This window comes from Vulpes lagopus, chromosome 4, assembly GCF_018345385.1.
Source record: "Vulpes lagopus strain Blue_001 chromosome 4, ASM1834538v1, whole genome shotgun sequence".
Taxonomy (NCBI): Eukaryota; Metazoa; Chordata; class Mammalia; order Carnivora; family Canidae; genus Vulpes; species Vulpes lagopus.
In genome coordinates, this window is record NC_054827.1 from 88,623,604 (window position 1) to 88,640,875 (window position 17,272).

The 17,272-nt window shown below is 33.3% G+C and overlaps 1 protein-coding gene across 7 annotated transcripts in view; it reads left to right on the plus strand.

Moving 5' to 3' along the window:
- The window catches only part of AP3B1 (adaptor related protein complex 3 subunit beta 1), a 262,968-nt gene that overhangs the window by 166,421 nt on the left and 79,275 nt on the right, over positions 1–17,272 (plus strand). For all 7 annotated transcript variants that reach the window (XM_041752074.1, XM_041752073.1, XM_041752077.1 and 4 more), the window contains 2 exons: positions 1,973–2,120; positions 12,000–12,072. In XM_041752074.1, the coding sequence (XP_041608008.1) occupies positions 1,973–2,120; positions 12,000–12,072 (221 nt within the window). The remainder of the gene's footprint in view (positions 1–1,972; positions 2,121–11,999; positions 12,073–17,272) is intronic.

The following is a 17,272-nucleotide window of genomic DNA, read 5'->3' on the forward strand; positions in this document are numbered from 1 at the left end:
TTGCCATTCTTTGCTACTGGAAAAAAAAACATATTTTTTAGTCATTGAATATAATTACATGTGCTCTGAGATGTTACCATGACTTTATTTTTAATAAACAGCAATCGTATTTCCTCCACAAAAATCAATTCTAGGAAATATTGATTTCTTTCCTTGTTTCACTACTCTCTCCCCCTGTGCTTTTCTGCCTATCTCTTAGAATTTTTTTTCAAACTTTGCTGGTGTACCTATATGATAAGTCTTACTAAAAGCTTTATTTTTAAGTTATCTCTACACCCAACATGGAGTTTGAACTTAAAACCCTGAAGAAAAAAAAAAAAAAAACCCTGAGGATAAGAGCTGTTTTGACTGAGCCAGCCAGGTGCCCCTGAATGATAATTGCTTAAAGCTACAAGCTTTAAGTGTCTTTAAAACCACCCTTTAGTAATCATAACTATTATGATTAAATTTGAGTTTTACACTCCAAAGTATTTTTCATTTGAAAGGAGCTAGTATGGTGTAGTGGGGAAAATGTGGTCTTTAGAATAAGAAGCATAACTGAGTTCAAATTCCAGTTCTGCCACTCCACGTGATGTGTCCTTGAGCAAGTTTTTTAACTTTCCTGAATATTATAGAATAATAATACACCCAGTAAGAATATGTTGGAACATCTAAATTAGCTAATTGATACGAAGTTTCTAAAACTGCCTGACACAGTATTAAAAAAAAAAAAATAACACACACATGGAAAGAGAGCTAGGCCTTCAGTTTTGAGAAAATGTAGAAGACCATAAGGCATCTCTCTTTGAGAAAAGACCATTTGGCTACCTCACATATTCCCTCTCCTTGGAGAACTACCTCCCTACTTGAGACTATCCCTATTCCCTGCCTTACTCCTATTTCTCAGCTTATGTGTCTTCCTCTAGGAAGCACTCCCTAATTTGGTTAAGTTTGTTTAGATGCTCTCTCATGACACATTATACTTTATCACTTATTATTTACCATACTTTATTGTCATTGCCATCTTCTCTGTATTTTCTAATGGAATGTAGACTGTAAGGGAAACACAGAGATCGTCTATACCTTATCCTTAGCACTGACTTACTATCAACACATGGTGGGTGGTCAGTTAATATTTATTAAATGAATGAGTGAGTAGCATCAGCATTTAGGTTTGATCATTTGGTATTTTATTTTAAAAGTTTATATTTGATTATCTTGTATTTTTAGTAAGACTTTGCTTTAGAAGAAATCTGTGTTGGGGCACCTGGGTGGCTCATTCAGTTAAACATCTGCCCTAGGTTCAGGTGGTAATCCCAGGATCCTGGGATCGAGCCCCACATTGGGCTCCCTGTTCAGTGGGGAGTCTGCTTCTCCCTCTCCCTCTGCCTGCCACTCTTCTGCTTTTGCATGCTCTGTCAAATAATCTCTTAAAAAAAATCTCTTTTGATCTGGTTAGCATTTCCTCATAAACATAGTTTATGAGTCACATTTCAGAATACATGTAAATAATTTTCTTGGACAAAACAATCCATAAAGTGCAAATCTATTTTAGCAAAAGTATATGTATATTTAAATTTATGAATGAACATTTAGCATTTTGAAACAACATTTTAAAATCAGTCTTAAGTATCTTTGAAGTTGTTTCTATTAGCACCTAATATATATTCCTGGTGAATCAAACATTTAATTGTTAATTGTTTTCCACTGATATCATTTAGTGTTGTTTTATGATTTTTTGCATTTGAAGTATATGTGACGTGGTAGTATAATTGATTTTGATTGGGTTCTGATATATATACCTCTATTATTTTATTAATATGCTCTGGAATTTTAAAACCATTTTTATTGTCTTTTACATATTAAAAAAATGGACTTTCAGGGAAACATATTTCTCTAGTAAAGATTCTGATTTATAGGCAAAATGGACATATAGCTCTGATTTGCCATATAAAGGATTTAACGTTGATATTTTAAAATTTATCATCCACAGTGATTCTGAAGATGAAGAGAAAGAAAATGAAAAATCTAAAACTTCAGATTCTTCCAGCACTGATTCTAGTTCAGCAGAAGAAAGTTCATCAGATTCTGAATCAGAATCAGAATCTGAAAGTGAATCTGAATCCAAAAAAGTTACTATGGTAAGAGATTATTGCACATTACTATAATTGAAAGTAAGTGTTCTCATAGCCTTTTTCCAATTAAGAATAAATACTTTTGGAAAAGTTCTGTTGAAAATCCAGACATTGAGAAAGAAATTTAACATTGTCACTGACAAAATAAATACCATCTTCATTCATTCGTTTTTTTATATTAGATAATTGCTTCCTTTTTGTTAACTCAGCCCTACAGAGAAATTGGAAACCTTTTTTCTTTTAAGATTTATTTATTTATTTTAGAGAGAAAGTAAGAACGTGGTGGGGAGGGGCAGAGGGAGAAGAGAATTCCAAACCAACTCTAAGCTAAGTACATAGCCTGACAGGGCTAGATTTCACTACCCTGAGATCACAGCCTTACCTGAAACGAGGAGTTGGTTGCTCAACAATGCCCAAGAAACTTTTTTTAATCTCATTCTTTGCCACTGAAGTTACAGAGCTCAATGTTAGGAGTTAGGGCCCTTTTTATTATGAGCTAGCACGTGACAATGGAGGCTTTTGAGAAAAGGGAAATAAAAGGAAGTCACAGAAATAATATTGAGCAAGTTAATATAAATGTATATACATTTTAAGAAATTGAGACAAATAATGCTTTTTAAAAACAGGTATTTGGGGTAATAGAACACTTTCAATGGTTAATAAAATTCATTAGCCCTATATTTAAAAACAAATGTAAGAATCTCTTACGAAATAGAATGATAGTGCTTTCTGATGTTCTATTTGTAACACTGAAACCTGTCTGCCTAACAGCAAAAAATAGAAGTATAAATTGAAAAAATGTTATTAATATAAAATATAAAATTCATACCTATTGCATATCTTTCTGATACTTCATTTTTATTCCTTTCCTGTCAAGGCATCATGTTGGTCCTGGGCTTCAAATGCAGTAGTTTATGTAATTAAACTGTATTATCCCATATTTTGAAAATGTCAAACTTTGCCTTTCACTGAATTCAGTTTTTTAACTTAATATTTTTCTCATTTTTTTTCTATTAACTTGAATTCCTTTAATAAGTCATCTGAGTAGCCAAGGATAAAAATAAGTTCATTGAAGTAGATAATTGCCTTCTCCCATCCAGAGATTTATTATTAAAGAATAAACATATTTTTTAAAAAAAGAACAAGCATGTTTGAAAATTAGCTAGTTTTTGTCTTACCTTATTGCAAATATTCTTGCATATAACGAAACCCTTTTTAAACTTGAATTTATATTTAAAACTTGTGTCTATTATCTATAATCTAAGATTTCTCTTTTCCAAAAATGACATAATATGTTAGTGATTTTTATGTTTATTATTCTGACCTCATAAAAAATGTATCATATAGTGGGTTTGACGTTGTATCATTTCCTACTTATATTAAGTTATTTATATCAAATTATTCATTTCCTATTTATTTATTTTAAAAGTTTAAGGTGTTATTTAAAAGAGAGAAGCTTTAGAAATTGACAGTAAATACAACCCAGAATTAGAAATCAGTGTTTTAAAAAAGGAGCAAACAAGAAATCAATAAATGTCAAGTGAGTAGAATTAAAGTGCGTATTAAGTACCTATTCTTAGGGAGTTTTGTAAAAGTTGAAAAATGTAGACTTTAGTGCCTACATAGTATTAGAAGCAAGGTTTTAAAACCCCATTAGAAAGCTACAGAGGTAGCTTTCAGTTTGTTTCTTCTTTGTCCAACAATTTCAGTGAGCAATGCCTCTTAATAATTGAAAATATTTTCCTGTAGAACATAAGTATGAAATTTTAAAGTATTGGAATAATCTAATAAGACTTGAAAACTTCAGATTTTACTCACATTCTTGATAGTTTTATGTCCATGTGTTTTGTGTATATGGCTTATTTTCTCCATATTGTCTTTTCCTATCTATAATAGACAGGATTATTTGTTTTAATTTATCACTTGGAATATTCTCCACCTTGGAGCCACCATAACTATTTTTTACTATTCCTTTCTGAGTGATTTGGAATATAGTCTGCAATTACAAGTCTACCAGTTTTCTAATAATGGGCAGCTTTGTAATTGTAGAAGTCCTCCTTAAACCAAGTGTTGTGGCTTCTGCTCTAGATTATGAGTAATGAAGGCAGATGGTGGGTGCTTTACCTTAATTTAGCATGTCAGTATGTTAGTGCTGAAAATTCATATGCCTTAAATCTGCAGCCAAACTAAATCTATACTTTTACTGTTTCTCTTCTTTTTCTTACACTTGGATAGTGTGTTTTGGGGATATTGAGCATGAAAATGAAGCCTTGGAGGTACTTTGAATATATAGCTTTGAAAACAGTTTATTTTATGGGGTCTTATGAGATGGGTATAGTGTTCTACTTTTTGGAAGATAATATCTTTATGCTTCAGTTTCCTCATCTATAAACTAAAACTGCTAATATCTACTCTACTACTTTCAAGTGCTATTATAAAAAAAATATGAAAGATCAATGTAAAGCACCATATAAATATAAAACAGCAGTGTTAACATTTTTTTAACTTGAATATTAATTCCCTGAGAGACCAATAATTGTAGAATTTCAGAATGCCAGTGCAGAGAGGAACTGAAATTTTTTTTGAGCACTTACTGTCTCCTGTATTTTTCTGACTCTTTTTATGCCATTCAAATTATAAATTCATGTCCAGGTATGACCCCTCTCTGCAGAAGATTGAGCTGTTATTCACTGTGGATGTCTCCTGCCTCTCTCCATTCTCTAATATGCAATCTCTTATCCTCCTTTTTCTTAAAATGTAGCTCTAAGTAAGCAATTTTCTGTCCTCTCAGCCAAGAAAAAAAATCTTCCTTCCTTTGACCTTTTTGATAATTTGCGCTTGTCAGTCCCTTTCTCCACTAATTAATTCCTACTCTACCAACCGAGGCACTCAAGTCTTTCCCAGCAGTTGGGGGATGAGGAGCAGGAAGGAGGGGAGAGAGAGATAGAAATAGAGAGTGTATTAAAGTGAGAATTCAGAAAAGTAATCTAGGTAGTCTTCATCCACAATCTCTTAATCCAGTTATTTCTTAGAGTCCTTTAAATTGGTTTCCACTCGGGGATCCCCAGGTGGCTCAGCGGTTTGGCACCTGCCTTCAGCCCAGTGCGTGATACTGGAGTCTCGGGATCGAGTCCCATGTCGGGCTCCCTGCATGGAGCCTGCTTCTCCCTCTGCCTGTGTCTCTGCCTCTCTCTCTCTCTCTCTCTCTCTCTCTCTCATGAATAAATGAATAAAATCTTAAAAGTAAATAAATAAATAGGTTTCCACTCTTAACCACTTCCTACAGATACTGCTTTCTGAAAAGTCAACCATTATATTTCCCCAAACCCAGTAACCTCTTGGTTATTACCCTTCTTAATTTTCTTATGTGACTATTCCTCCACTACTTGAAACTCTTTGTTTCTCCTTTCTTCTAACTTCTTTGGCCTTTGAATCCTTTAATTGCTTCACTTTTTAACCCCTCTGACATCTAAGTGTGAACATGGCCCCAAAGTTAGTGCTTGGAACACATTTAAAAAAATATATTAATCAATGTGAATCCACTTATTTTCAGTCTTTTTCTCTATGTTTTTTTCCCGTTGTGAGACTCATTCACTCCCATCCCATGGTTTCAGCTAAAATATTTAAGTGAAATACTTCTATAAAAACATCTCTAAATCCCTAGAACCCCTCTAACTTTTCTTTCTAAACTTAAACCAAATTCTTAGACTTCTTAAGAGCTACTGATTTCTCAAAACCTGATATAGCCAGAAGGAGACTTGTTCTACTGTTTGGTACTAGTACCCAGATCTGTAGCCCCAGAATTATCTTTGACTTTTCCTATATCCTACATGTTTACACAGTTGCCAAGTCTTAGAGATTCTTTGTATTATATCTCATATCTGTTTCTTCTTTTCCTCCTACCACCGTACTAAATCAGCTCTTCATGACCTCACTCTTAGACCATTGCCATTGGTCATCCTTCGATTCCCCAAGGCAGTTTTTCTAAATGGTTACCAGGTTAATGTTAAAGTTACCCATAATGATGCCCCATTATTATCTTAGTTCAGTAAAAACTCTGCAGGCACACATGGCCAAACCTATCTCTCTGTTCTCAATTTCCTTAGTGGTCCCTGTGTTCTAATCCCAGTGGATATTTGTAAATATCCATACATATCCAACTACATATTTGTAGTTCTCTTAACGTGTTGTGTGCTTTCTCATTTCTATGCCTCTGTTTTTCCTTCTGTACCATTTCTCTTATTACAGAAAATAAAAGCTGAGGAAAAACTGGCTCAATCAGAGAGTGGTCCCTCCACTTCTCCTAGTTGAGAATGACTGCATGGAATGAAAAATGTTACTGATAAGAAGACATTACTCATGTGAATGGTGTAGAGATAGTCAAAAGACTGAGAACCACTGTTGTTTATGTTCTTGAAGTATGTGTCATTCAACACTATGCCCCAGCATATCCATAAAACATAAAACTATATATTATAGTCATACATTCTGGCCTCAGATTTGTTTGTGTTAATGATTGGAGAAGATGTCCTCATCTTAGAGAAGATATTGTCAGTAATGACCAAAGAAAATTATCGTGTTTTCAGTGACAATTATTTAGATGGGCAAGCATATTTTTATTGGTAGGTGTTCTTTTCTAAAATATGCTAGTTAGAAAAATATTTTAAGTCTAACCCTTCTTATGAAATAGTTCTTTTACCCCAAATTATACCTATAACAAAATTACTTTTAATAGATCCATATTTTAATTGCTTTCCCATACTTTTTACAATGTAAAAGGAACTTTTTTTTAACACAAAAGAATGAAAAGCAAAATTAATAATGTAGACCACATTGTATCAGGAAGAGATTCACATTTATATCACTTTATCCTATTTTTTACTGATATAATTAAGTTATATTCTGCTCGTAGTTAAAATTATGTGTTGAACAGATGGTCACAGGTTTATTTAAAATGTTTTTTAAAAAGTTACCAGACTTTTGAATTGTTTTAATTGAATCTGGGCTTTGATGTTTTTAAAACTAGGCAGTGTATTAGCATGTTCCTACATATAATAGTTATTTCTACTATCACCTTGTTAGTTCATTCTTCATGCCTTAACTGTGATTCACTAGTTCTGATGGTATCTTTTTTTTTATTTTTAAGATTTTTATTTATTCATGAAAGACAGAGAGAAAGAGAGAGAAAGACAGAGACACAGGCAAAGGGAGATGCAGGACTGAATCCTGGGACTCCAAGGCCCTACCCCGAACCAAAGGCAGAGGCTCAATGGCTGAGCCACTCAGGTGTCCCAGTTCTGATTATATCTTGTGTCTGTGCACCAGCTGCTGAAGATTTAAATAATCATTGATTTAAATAAATATTTTTAAAAGATTTTATTTATTTATTCATGAGAATACACAGAGAGGAGAGAGAGGCAGAGAAACAGGCAGAGGGAGAAGGAGGCTTCATGCAGGAAGCCCGACGTGGGACTTGATCCAAGGTCTCTAGGATCACGCCCTGGGCTGAGGGCAGCACTAAACCGCTGAGCCATCCATGCTGCCCAATAATAAAAATTTTAAACCATGATTATAATTTATTGTGCATAACTCTGTGCATTTTCTTTGTAAATATTAGCAACATTTTAATTATATATAAGCTCTGTATAAAATATAATCTGTCAGTAGAAATAAATATATATAACATCCTTGCACTTAACATTTCATGTTAAGAGCATTTCCTACATGAATCAAAAGATTAATATATGTACTAGCTGTGAAGGAAAGCAGTACTATCTATATATACATAGCAGTGTTTGAGATGCTGTCAGTAATCTTTATCACAGGTAACATGGATCTCATAAAATTTTACTAATCCGTTTGGGGGGGATTAAATCTCTTAAGTGCACCATAGACTAGTCACTGTTACTGTGACTAGAGTCTATTTAGATATTAGTAAATGTTAAGATACGGCTTAGTAAAAGATCTGCCATGTTAAAGATTATTGGGTATGAAATAAAATTGGCAGGTACTGTGAACAGATCATGAATAAGAGTGAAAGAAACTATTTTCCAATTGGTGTCCTACCCCACTTGAGAAATAGAAAACAAATTTTACTTGTGTTTGTACAAGTACTTATGTATGTTGCAATTACATATCTTCTGTGCATATGGTAGAATATTGGTTTTAGACTCACGGTTCAAAACCTTGCCTTTTTTTAAATCTATGTCGTTCCCAATTTACTTTATATTTTAAGTACTCCAGAACAGAAATACCATTTCACCTGAGTTGATCTGTAAATCAAAGTGAATGCCATTAAGAAGCTTTCTTATTGAAGTAGGTGTAATCTAATAGGGAAGAGTTGTTTAACAGTTTAGACTACTTCTGATTTGTAAAGAAGTCTCAATTTACTAACAGCATACTTTTGTTTTAAAGCTCATTGGGAGTGTGAGCCTCAGATTTTTAAAATCAGATTTGTTAGATGACTTGAAGGCAAGAGAGTTTCCTTGGTTGGTCATTCTAATTGAAAATATTTTATGTAAATATCTTGCCCTGTGAGGCTAAAAATTAGCCTTGAATTTTTGTTGATTTCAAAGTACAATATGAGTTTGACAAAAGTTTACATACCACTTATCCTATTTTATCATTTTCATTTCAATCTTTACAATAATTTCCCCTTAGGAAGCATATTTGGTGCTTGTTTCATATCTTTTTTCTACTTTTTTTTTAAATCAGCATAAAATGAACATGCATAATACATAAAATAATCTTTACAGATATATTATTACATATTTTATTTGTATTATTTGGAGTTTAATAAGTAGTTCCAGGATCTTTTTTAATTACCTGAAATGAATTATATTAAATAGAAATCAATTTCTTAACCGGTAACTTTGTGATTTATTTTGAAAATGTTGATGTGTTGAGGTGTATAATCGAACACCATAGAAACAAAATGGAGATTTGAGGGTGATGGATTGATCACTAGGTATTTTTGTAGTGAGATTTTAGGATCAGTTGCTGTTGTCCTTATAAAAGTCTAATACAGCCACTCAGCTGTTAAAAACCTAATCCTCTATTTAAACAAATATACAAAAACAGATTGTCTATCTTTCTGCCTGACCTCCTCTCAAGTACTAACACAACGGAAGCAGCGGGTGATCTGTCAGTGTGTTTGGTTTGTCAGTGATGGTTTTGTATAAATATTGGGAGGGTAAGAAATAAAATTCACACAGTAAAATATGATTTCATCTGCCTTTTCTCTGCAGCTCCATGGCTCGTGCTGCGGTGTGAAATTCTCATTTTACACACTTTGCAGGCGGAGCACATGAATTATGCATTGAGCAAGAAAAATCTCCTGCCTCAAGTCCTATATGCATTTACCCAGGTTCTGTCTCTATTACCAAGATGAATTGCAAATGGAGAAATGTTTGATGGAATAGGGCTCTTAACTTCTTTGTTTAGAATTCAGATTTTTATTTTTATAGGAGATCCTTTAAGTATGAAAATGTTTTGAACTTACTATGAATTTTTTAAATGAAAAATGAAATATAATATAAGAGAGGAATGCCAAACACATCACGAAGCTTTTTATAGCCTTGATTTGGAATGCAAGGCTTTTTCAATTCAGTAGAAATGACCGTTATCTATTGCTAATGTTGTATTTCAGTCACCGGTTATTTGCTCTTCTCAGAAAGTCAATGAAATTCTGTCCTTTTGAGAGCCTTTTTTCTTTCTGTTTTAGACTTCTAATAAGAGATTATGTCAATTTCACATGCAGCTCTGTCCTATGTTGTATGTGACCTGATGTGTATTTAATAGATATTGTTACACACTCTTAGCTGTTGAAGTAGAAAATAAGATATAGACTTGTTTCCAGCTTTAACTTTATCTTGATTTGATACGTTTCTAATTTTTCAGGTGGGAAGGTTACAGTTCCATAAAGACAGTCATGCACCATCGTAACTTATTAGGAAGCTATACCCATTGTGCTCAGCATAGTATTTTGATAAGTCACATGGTGTTAAGCTCTTTTTTTTATGTTCTTTCTTCACAGGAATGATATTCTAGTTGAGACGGCATTTTCATTCTGAACCTGTTTTTATTTCATTCCAAATTCAAAATTAACATTTTTTCCCCAGTCCTAGAAATCATTATTCATTTTAGGTGTTGAAAGAGGAGCAAATATTGTTTGCTTTGTTTTTAACTAATGAGTGAAAATTAAAATCCACCTAGATAGTTTGAAGTTTTCAGTGGCAGAAACAATTATTCTCATGAAGAAAATCAATGCTGATGTATTTAGTTAGTATTGTAATGTGTATTATTGTATGATACTTGAAAATAATTTGTTTTGAGTTTTGGCATAAGGGAAAAAAATAGCAGAACTTAAGATCATTTTAAAATGTTACCTAACATGTAATTGATGTATCCATGTATTTTCACCATTTTAAGAACTCTAACATGGTGTAGACTTTAAATGATGGTAATCAACCATCATTTGCTTTGGTGATACCTTTCTGTGGTTAGAGGAAAACTTCAGAAATACTTATAATGATTTGTATAGATAAGCTGTAAATTCCTTTATCAGATTCTAAGTTATCTGAAGGCAGGAACTATGTGTTAGCTATGTTACTTCCTTTGCTTAGTGCAGAATCTGATACATGTTAAAAAGTCTTTACATGTTTGTTGGATGAATGAATGATTGAGTAAATGAACAAAAACATTTTAGCAAAAACTTAAGTTTGACCTTTAATCTGAGATTTAGTATAAAAAGTATACTTTATAAAGGTAAGTAGCTTTGGTCCAAATATTTAGCGTCCTAATCTTTGTTGACCTTTTTTTATAATGCTACTCATTACTGAACTTAATTTGTTCTTTAAAAAAAAACAACTGCTATATACATATTTTTTTCTTTATTTATATGTCACTTCTCTTCTCAATCTCTGACCAAACTGTGAATACCTCAGGCTTAGGGGTACTGTTTTCTAGTTCATGATTATCCACATTTCAAAAATATTGTAGATTGAATAAGCAAATCTGAGGTAGAGAAAATCCTAAATATGTGCAGATATGTTTTAAAATACTTGTTCTCCCCAAAAGAAAACAATAAAGTAAATGAATACTTTTCATGTAAGATTGAGAGTCTGAAAATGTCATTTGTAGATTTTAATGAATACTTTTGGGCTGAAGGAGTCTGATGGAACCCACTGTTGAAATATAAAGTACCTACTACAATGCCTGTCACAAACTACATCTCAGAAAAGCCTTTCTATCACAAGCCTCTTGAGAATTTCAGAGCTAAGCTTATATTGGTTGAGCACTTCCTTTTCTTAATTAAATCAACTTGTTTAAAAATTATTTTCAAGATGTTTGTACACTTTCTACCAAAGGGCCATTTTATGTTATTTTACATTTTTAGCAAAAGTTGTCAGATCACAAAATATTTATATTTAGATTTTCTTCTAATGGACCTTTATAATCTTTAAATAAAATATTTAAAAATAACAGTTTTAATGGTGGAGAAGAAATACTGTATATTACCTAAAATGAAAATTTTGATTAAAAAATACAGTCCAGGGCAGCCTGGGTGGCTCAGCAGTTTAGCGCCGCCTTCAGCCCAGGGCATGATCCTGGAGACCCGGGATTGAGTCCCATGTCAGGCTCCCTGCATAGAGCCTGCTTCTCCCTCTGCCTGTGTCTCTGCTTCTGTCTCTCTCTCTCTGTGTCTCTCATGAGTAAATAAATTAAAAAAATATATATATATAGTCCATATAACCATACAGAGAGCTTAACTTGATTTTTTTCTTGGAAGGCTAAGTGGAGCAAATAAATGTTCTGAAACATTAAGAATTACTTCATTGATTTTTTAATAGAATATGCAATAAATTAAATATTTCTTATCTATAGGAGAAAGAAGAAAAAAAAACAAAGCAAGATAGAAATCTTACCAAAGATGTTTCACTTCTAGACCTGGATGATTGTAAGTGTTGAAATTTAAATTTTTTCTTCTCTTTTTAGTAGTAGTTTTTTTGTTTTTATGTTTTGTAAGAGAGAGCATGGACCTTCAGGCACCTGGGAGGGGTGGGAGGGGAGGGGCCAAAGTAGAGGCAGTCTTAAGCAGACTCCACACCCAGCACAGAGCCCCACATGGGGCTCAATCTCATAACCTTGAGATCATGACCTAAGCCAAAATCAAGAATCAGACACTTAACCTACTTAATCACACAGGTGCCCCAGTACTAGTAGTTTTTATTTGTATAGTACCTTTTATTTACATGTCTCAAAATATATCTTCTATTATGAAAGGTTTATAGATGAAAAAGGCAAGAAAGTTCTAGAAATTAGTTCTTTTAGTATCTTTTCTTTCATCTAGTCAAGTTATCAGTTTTGCATCAAACGAATAAATACAACTGGTCAAATAAAAGTACACCAAATTCAGTTTAAGATCTTTTGCTTTAATAATTTATACTTGTTTTAGTAGATAATTATCCGTATCTCACAGCTTCTGTATTGTTAATTGTTGATTGAGGATTGAAACATCTATCTTAAGGAGGTGGGGAATTAGAGAGTAATTGGAAATGTACAGAACACAACTGTGTTCTACTTGCCACACTTTTGGTAGGGACAGAAATGAGTGCAAAGCTTTTGGATGCTAATGTGGCTATATTTATCAGTATTTTAACTACAAAAAATCTTTGTCCTAACAGATCCACTTAAAAGAACTTATATTCTTACACATATACTTATCCAAGTGTACAAAGGTATATTCATCATTTCCTTTTAGGTACTTTTGCATTGTGAAAAAGTTAGTGGAGCTAACTTTATTGGGAGGTAGATTTTGGGCAGAAAAAAGAGTAACAAGTAAAATATCATGAATATTAGACTACTGTCATTTTGCAATATAAATTTTCCAAACTAGAGGTAAGTTACATTTTTAGATTGTCTCATTCTGTCATAAATACAACTGTTCTATTGTTTACCTGACCTATTTTCAGTTGTCATGACAAATTCTTAATACAGAGAAATTACAAAGAAATACATAGCAAAAAGAAATTAAACATAAAGTTGGACCCTGTGAACAATTGCACACCAACAAAATAGGAAACCTAGAAGAAATGGATTCCAAGAAACACAAAACCCTCTAAGACTGAATCATGAAGAAATTGAAAATCTGAATAGACTGATTACAAGTAATGAAATTGAATCAGTAGTTTAAAATCCCCCAAAAATGAAAGTCCGGGACCAGACAGCTTCACAGGTAAATTCTACCAAACATTTCAACAAGTACCTATCCTTGGTACCTATCCTTCTCAAATTATTAGAAAAAATTGAAAAGGAAGGAATGCCACCAAATTTACTTTAAAGGCCAGCATTACCTCTATACCAAAATCAGAGGCCCCTTTATAGGCCAGTATCCATAATGCACATAAATTCAGAAATCCTCAACAAAATATTACCAGACTCAATTCAATAATAGATTAAAAGGATCATCCTCCATGATCAGGTGTACTTCATTCCAGGGATGCAAGGATGGTTCTACATCTGCAATCAATCCACATGATACACATTAACAAAAAGGATAAAAATTATATGATCATCTCAGTAGATGCAGAAGAAGCATTTGACAGAATTCAGCATCCATTTATGAGTAAAAACTCACTGCTAACATAATACTCAACTTTAAAAAGCTTCAAGCTTTTCCTCTAGGATCAGGAACAAAACAAGAATGCTCACTCTTGCCACTTTTATTCTTCATAGTATTGGAAGCCACAGCAGTCAGGCAAGAAAAAGAAATAGAAGTCATCCAGATTTGAAAGGAAAAAGTTAAATTCTTTAAAAGTTAAAGATGATAGGATATTATATATAGAAAAAAGACTCCACCAAAAAAACTATTATACCTAATAAATGAATTGAGTAAAATCACTGGATATGAAATTAACATACAGAAATTCATTGCATTTCTCTACACTAATAGTGGTCTATCAGAAAGAGAAATTAAGAAAGCAATCTCATTTATAATTGTACCAAAAATAATGAAATACCTAGGAATAAATATAACCCAGGAATTGAAAGACCAGTACTCTGAAAACTATAAGACATTGGTGGAAGCAATTGAAAACAAGTAAGTGAAAATATATACTATGCTCATGGGTAGGAAGAATTTATATTGTCAAAATGTCCATATTACCACAACTAACATACAGTCAGTAAACTCCATATCAAAATACCAATGACATTTTTCACAGAACTAGAACAAAGATTCCTAAACTTTTTGTAGAACCACTAAAGAATCCAAAGAGCCAAAGCAATCTTGAAAAAGAACAAAGCTGATGCCCCCTGACAGATAAATGGATAAAGAAGAATTGGTGTGTGTGTATGTACATGTACAAGAAACACAAAACCCTCTAAGACTGAATCATGAAGAAGTTGAAAATCTGAATAGAATGGTTACATTATAATTATTACACTGTACACACACACACGTGGAATATAATTCAGCTATATAAAAGAATGAAATTTTGCCAGTTGCAACAACATGGATGGAACTAAAGGGTATTATGCTAAGAGAAATAAGTGAGAGAAAGGCAAATACTGTATGGTTTCACCCATATGTGGAATTTAAGAAACAAAACAGATGAACATAAGGGAGAAGAAAGAAAAATGAAATAAGATAAAAACAGAGAAGGAGGCAAATCATAAGAGACTTTTAAGTCTAGGGAACAAATTGAGGGTTGCTGGAAGGTGGTTGGGGTGAGGTAATTGGCATTAAGGAGGGCACTTGATACAATAAGCACTGGGTGTTCTATGCAACTGAGAAATTATTAAATTCTACCTCTGAAACTAGTAATACACTATATGTTAACTAAATTGAACTTAAATAAAAAGTTAAAAAAATAAAAATAAAGCTTTGAGGTACTATACTCCCTGATTTCAAACTATACTACAAAGGTATAATAATCAAAACAGTGTGATACTGGTTCAAAAGCAGACACATAGATCAGAACAAAATACAGAGCCCAGAAATAAACCCACGCAAATATGGCCAATTAATTTAAGACAAAGGAGGCATGAATGTACATTATTAAAAAGACAGTCTCTTTAATAAATGGTTTTGAGAGTACTGGACAGCTACATGCTGAAGAATGAAACTGGACCACTATCTTATACCATTTACAGAGTAAATTCAAAATGGATTTAAGACTTGAATGTATGACCTGCAACCATAAAACTTGTAGAAGAAAACATAGGAAGTAAACCTTTTGACACCAGTCTTAGTTGTTGTTGTTTTTTTTTTAATATTTATTTATTTATTCATGAGAATACAGAGAGAGAGAGAGGCAGAGACACAGGCAGAAGGAGAAGTAGGCTCCATGCAGGGAGCCCGATATGGGACTCCATCCTGGGACTCCAGGATCACACCCTGAGCTGAAGGCAGATGCTCACCACTGAGCCACCCGGGCATCCCCAGTCTTAAGTTTATTTGAACCAGTCTCCTCAGACAAGGGAAACAAAAGCTAAAGTTGACAAATGAGTTTACATTAAACAAAAAAAGCCTTTGTACAGAAACCATCAATCAAATGAAAAGACACCCATGAACAGAAGATATTTGCAAAACCTGCATCCAGTGAGGGGTTAACAACTTACCCAACTTAATGTTAAAAGAAACAAACAACCTGATTGGAGCATCTGGGTGGTTCAGTCGGTTAAACCTCCAACTCTTGATTTCACCTCAGGTCATGCATGATCTCATGAGTCATGAAACTGAGCCCCGAGTCAGGCTACATGCTTAGCAGTGGTTCTGCTTGAAGATTCTCTCCCTTTGCCTTTCCCCCTACTCACGTGCACGCTTTCCCTTTCTCTCTAAAATAAATAAATCTTAAAATAAAAAACCTGATTAAAAAGTGGGCAGAGGACTTGTATAGACATTATTCCAAAGAAGGCATACAGATGGCCAACAAACACATGAAAGGGTGTTCATCATCACTTACTAAAAGCAAATCAAAACTACAATGAGGTATCAACCTCATACCTGTCAGAATGGCTAGAATCAAAACTCAAGAAGCAAGTATTGGTGAGGATGTGGAGAAAAAAGAACCCACATGCACTCTTGGTAGGAATATAAACCTTTACAGCCACTCTGGAAAATAGTGTGGAGTTTCCTCAAAAAGTTAAAAATGGAACTACCCTATGATCCAGCAATCACACTACTGTGTGTTTTACCCAAATAACACAAAAACACTAATTCAAAGAGATACACACAGGTATACCCTATTTTATAGCAACATTATTTACAGTAATCAAGATAAGATATGGAAGCAGCTTAAGTGTTCATTGATTGATGAATGGATAAAGAAGATGTAATATGTGTTTACATGTGCGTGCGCACACACATACACACACACACAGGAATGTTAACCATAAAGAAGAATGAAATTTTGCCATTTGCAACAACATAGATGGAGCTGGAGAGTATAATGCTAAGTGAAATAAGTCAGAGAAAGACAAATGCCTTATGATTTCACTCATATGTAGAATTTTAAAAACAAAACAAGCTAGCAGTGAGGAAAAAAGAAACAAATCATTAAACAGACTCTCAACTACAGAGAACAAATTGGTGGTTACCAGAGGGGAGATGGATGGGAGGATAGGTGGAATAGGTGTTAGGGATTAAGGAGTACACTTGTCATGAGCACTGAATGATTAAAATAAAAACTTAAAAAAAATAAAAAAAAAATCATTGCTTCAAGCAAACCAAACAAACCCACAATGAGATATTACCTCACACTTGTCAGATTAGCTATTAGTAAAAACACAAAAAAACACAAATATTAATGAGGAAGTAGAGAGAAGGGAACGCTCATACACTATTGGTGGAAAAGTAAATTGGTACAACCACTATGGAAAACAGTAGGGAAGTTCCTCAAAAAAATTAAAAATAGAAATACCATACGATCTAACAATCCTGCTTCTGGGTATCTGTCCAAAGATATATGCACCTCTATGTTCACTGCAGCAGCATTTGCATTCACCAAGGTATGGAAGCAACTGTCCACTGATAGATAAATTGATACAGAGGATATGATGTGATATACAGACTTAGAAATATTACTCAGCCATAAAAAAAAAAAAATGAAGTCTTGCCATTTGCAACAACATGGATGGACCTAGGGGTTGTTATG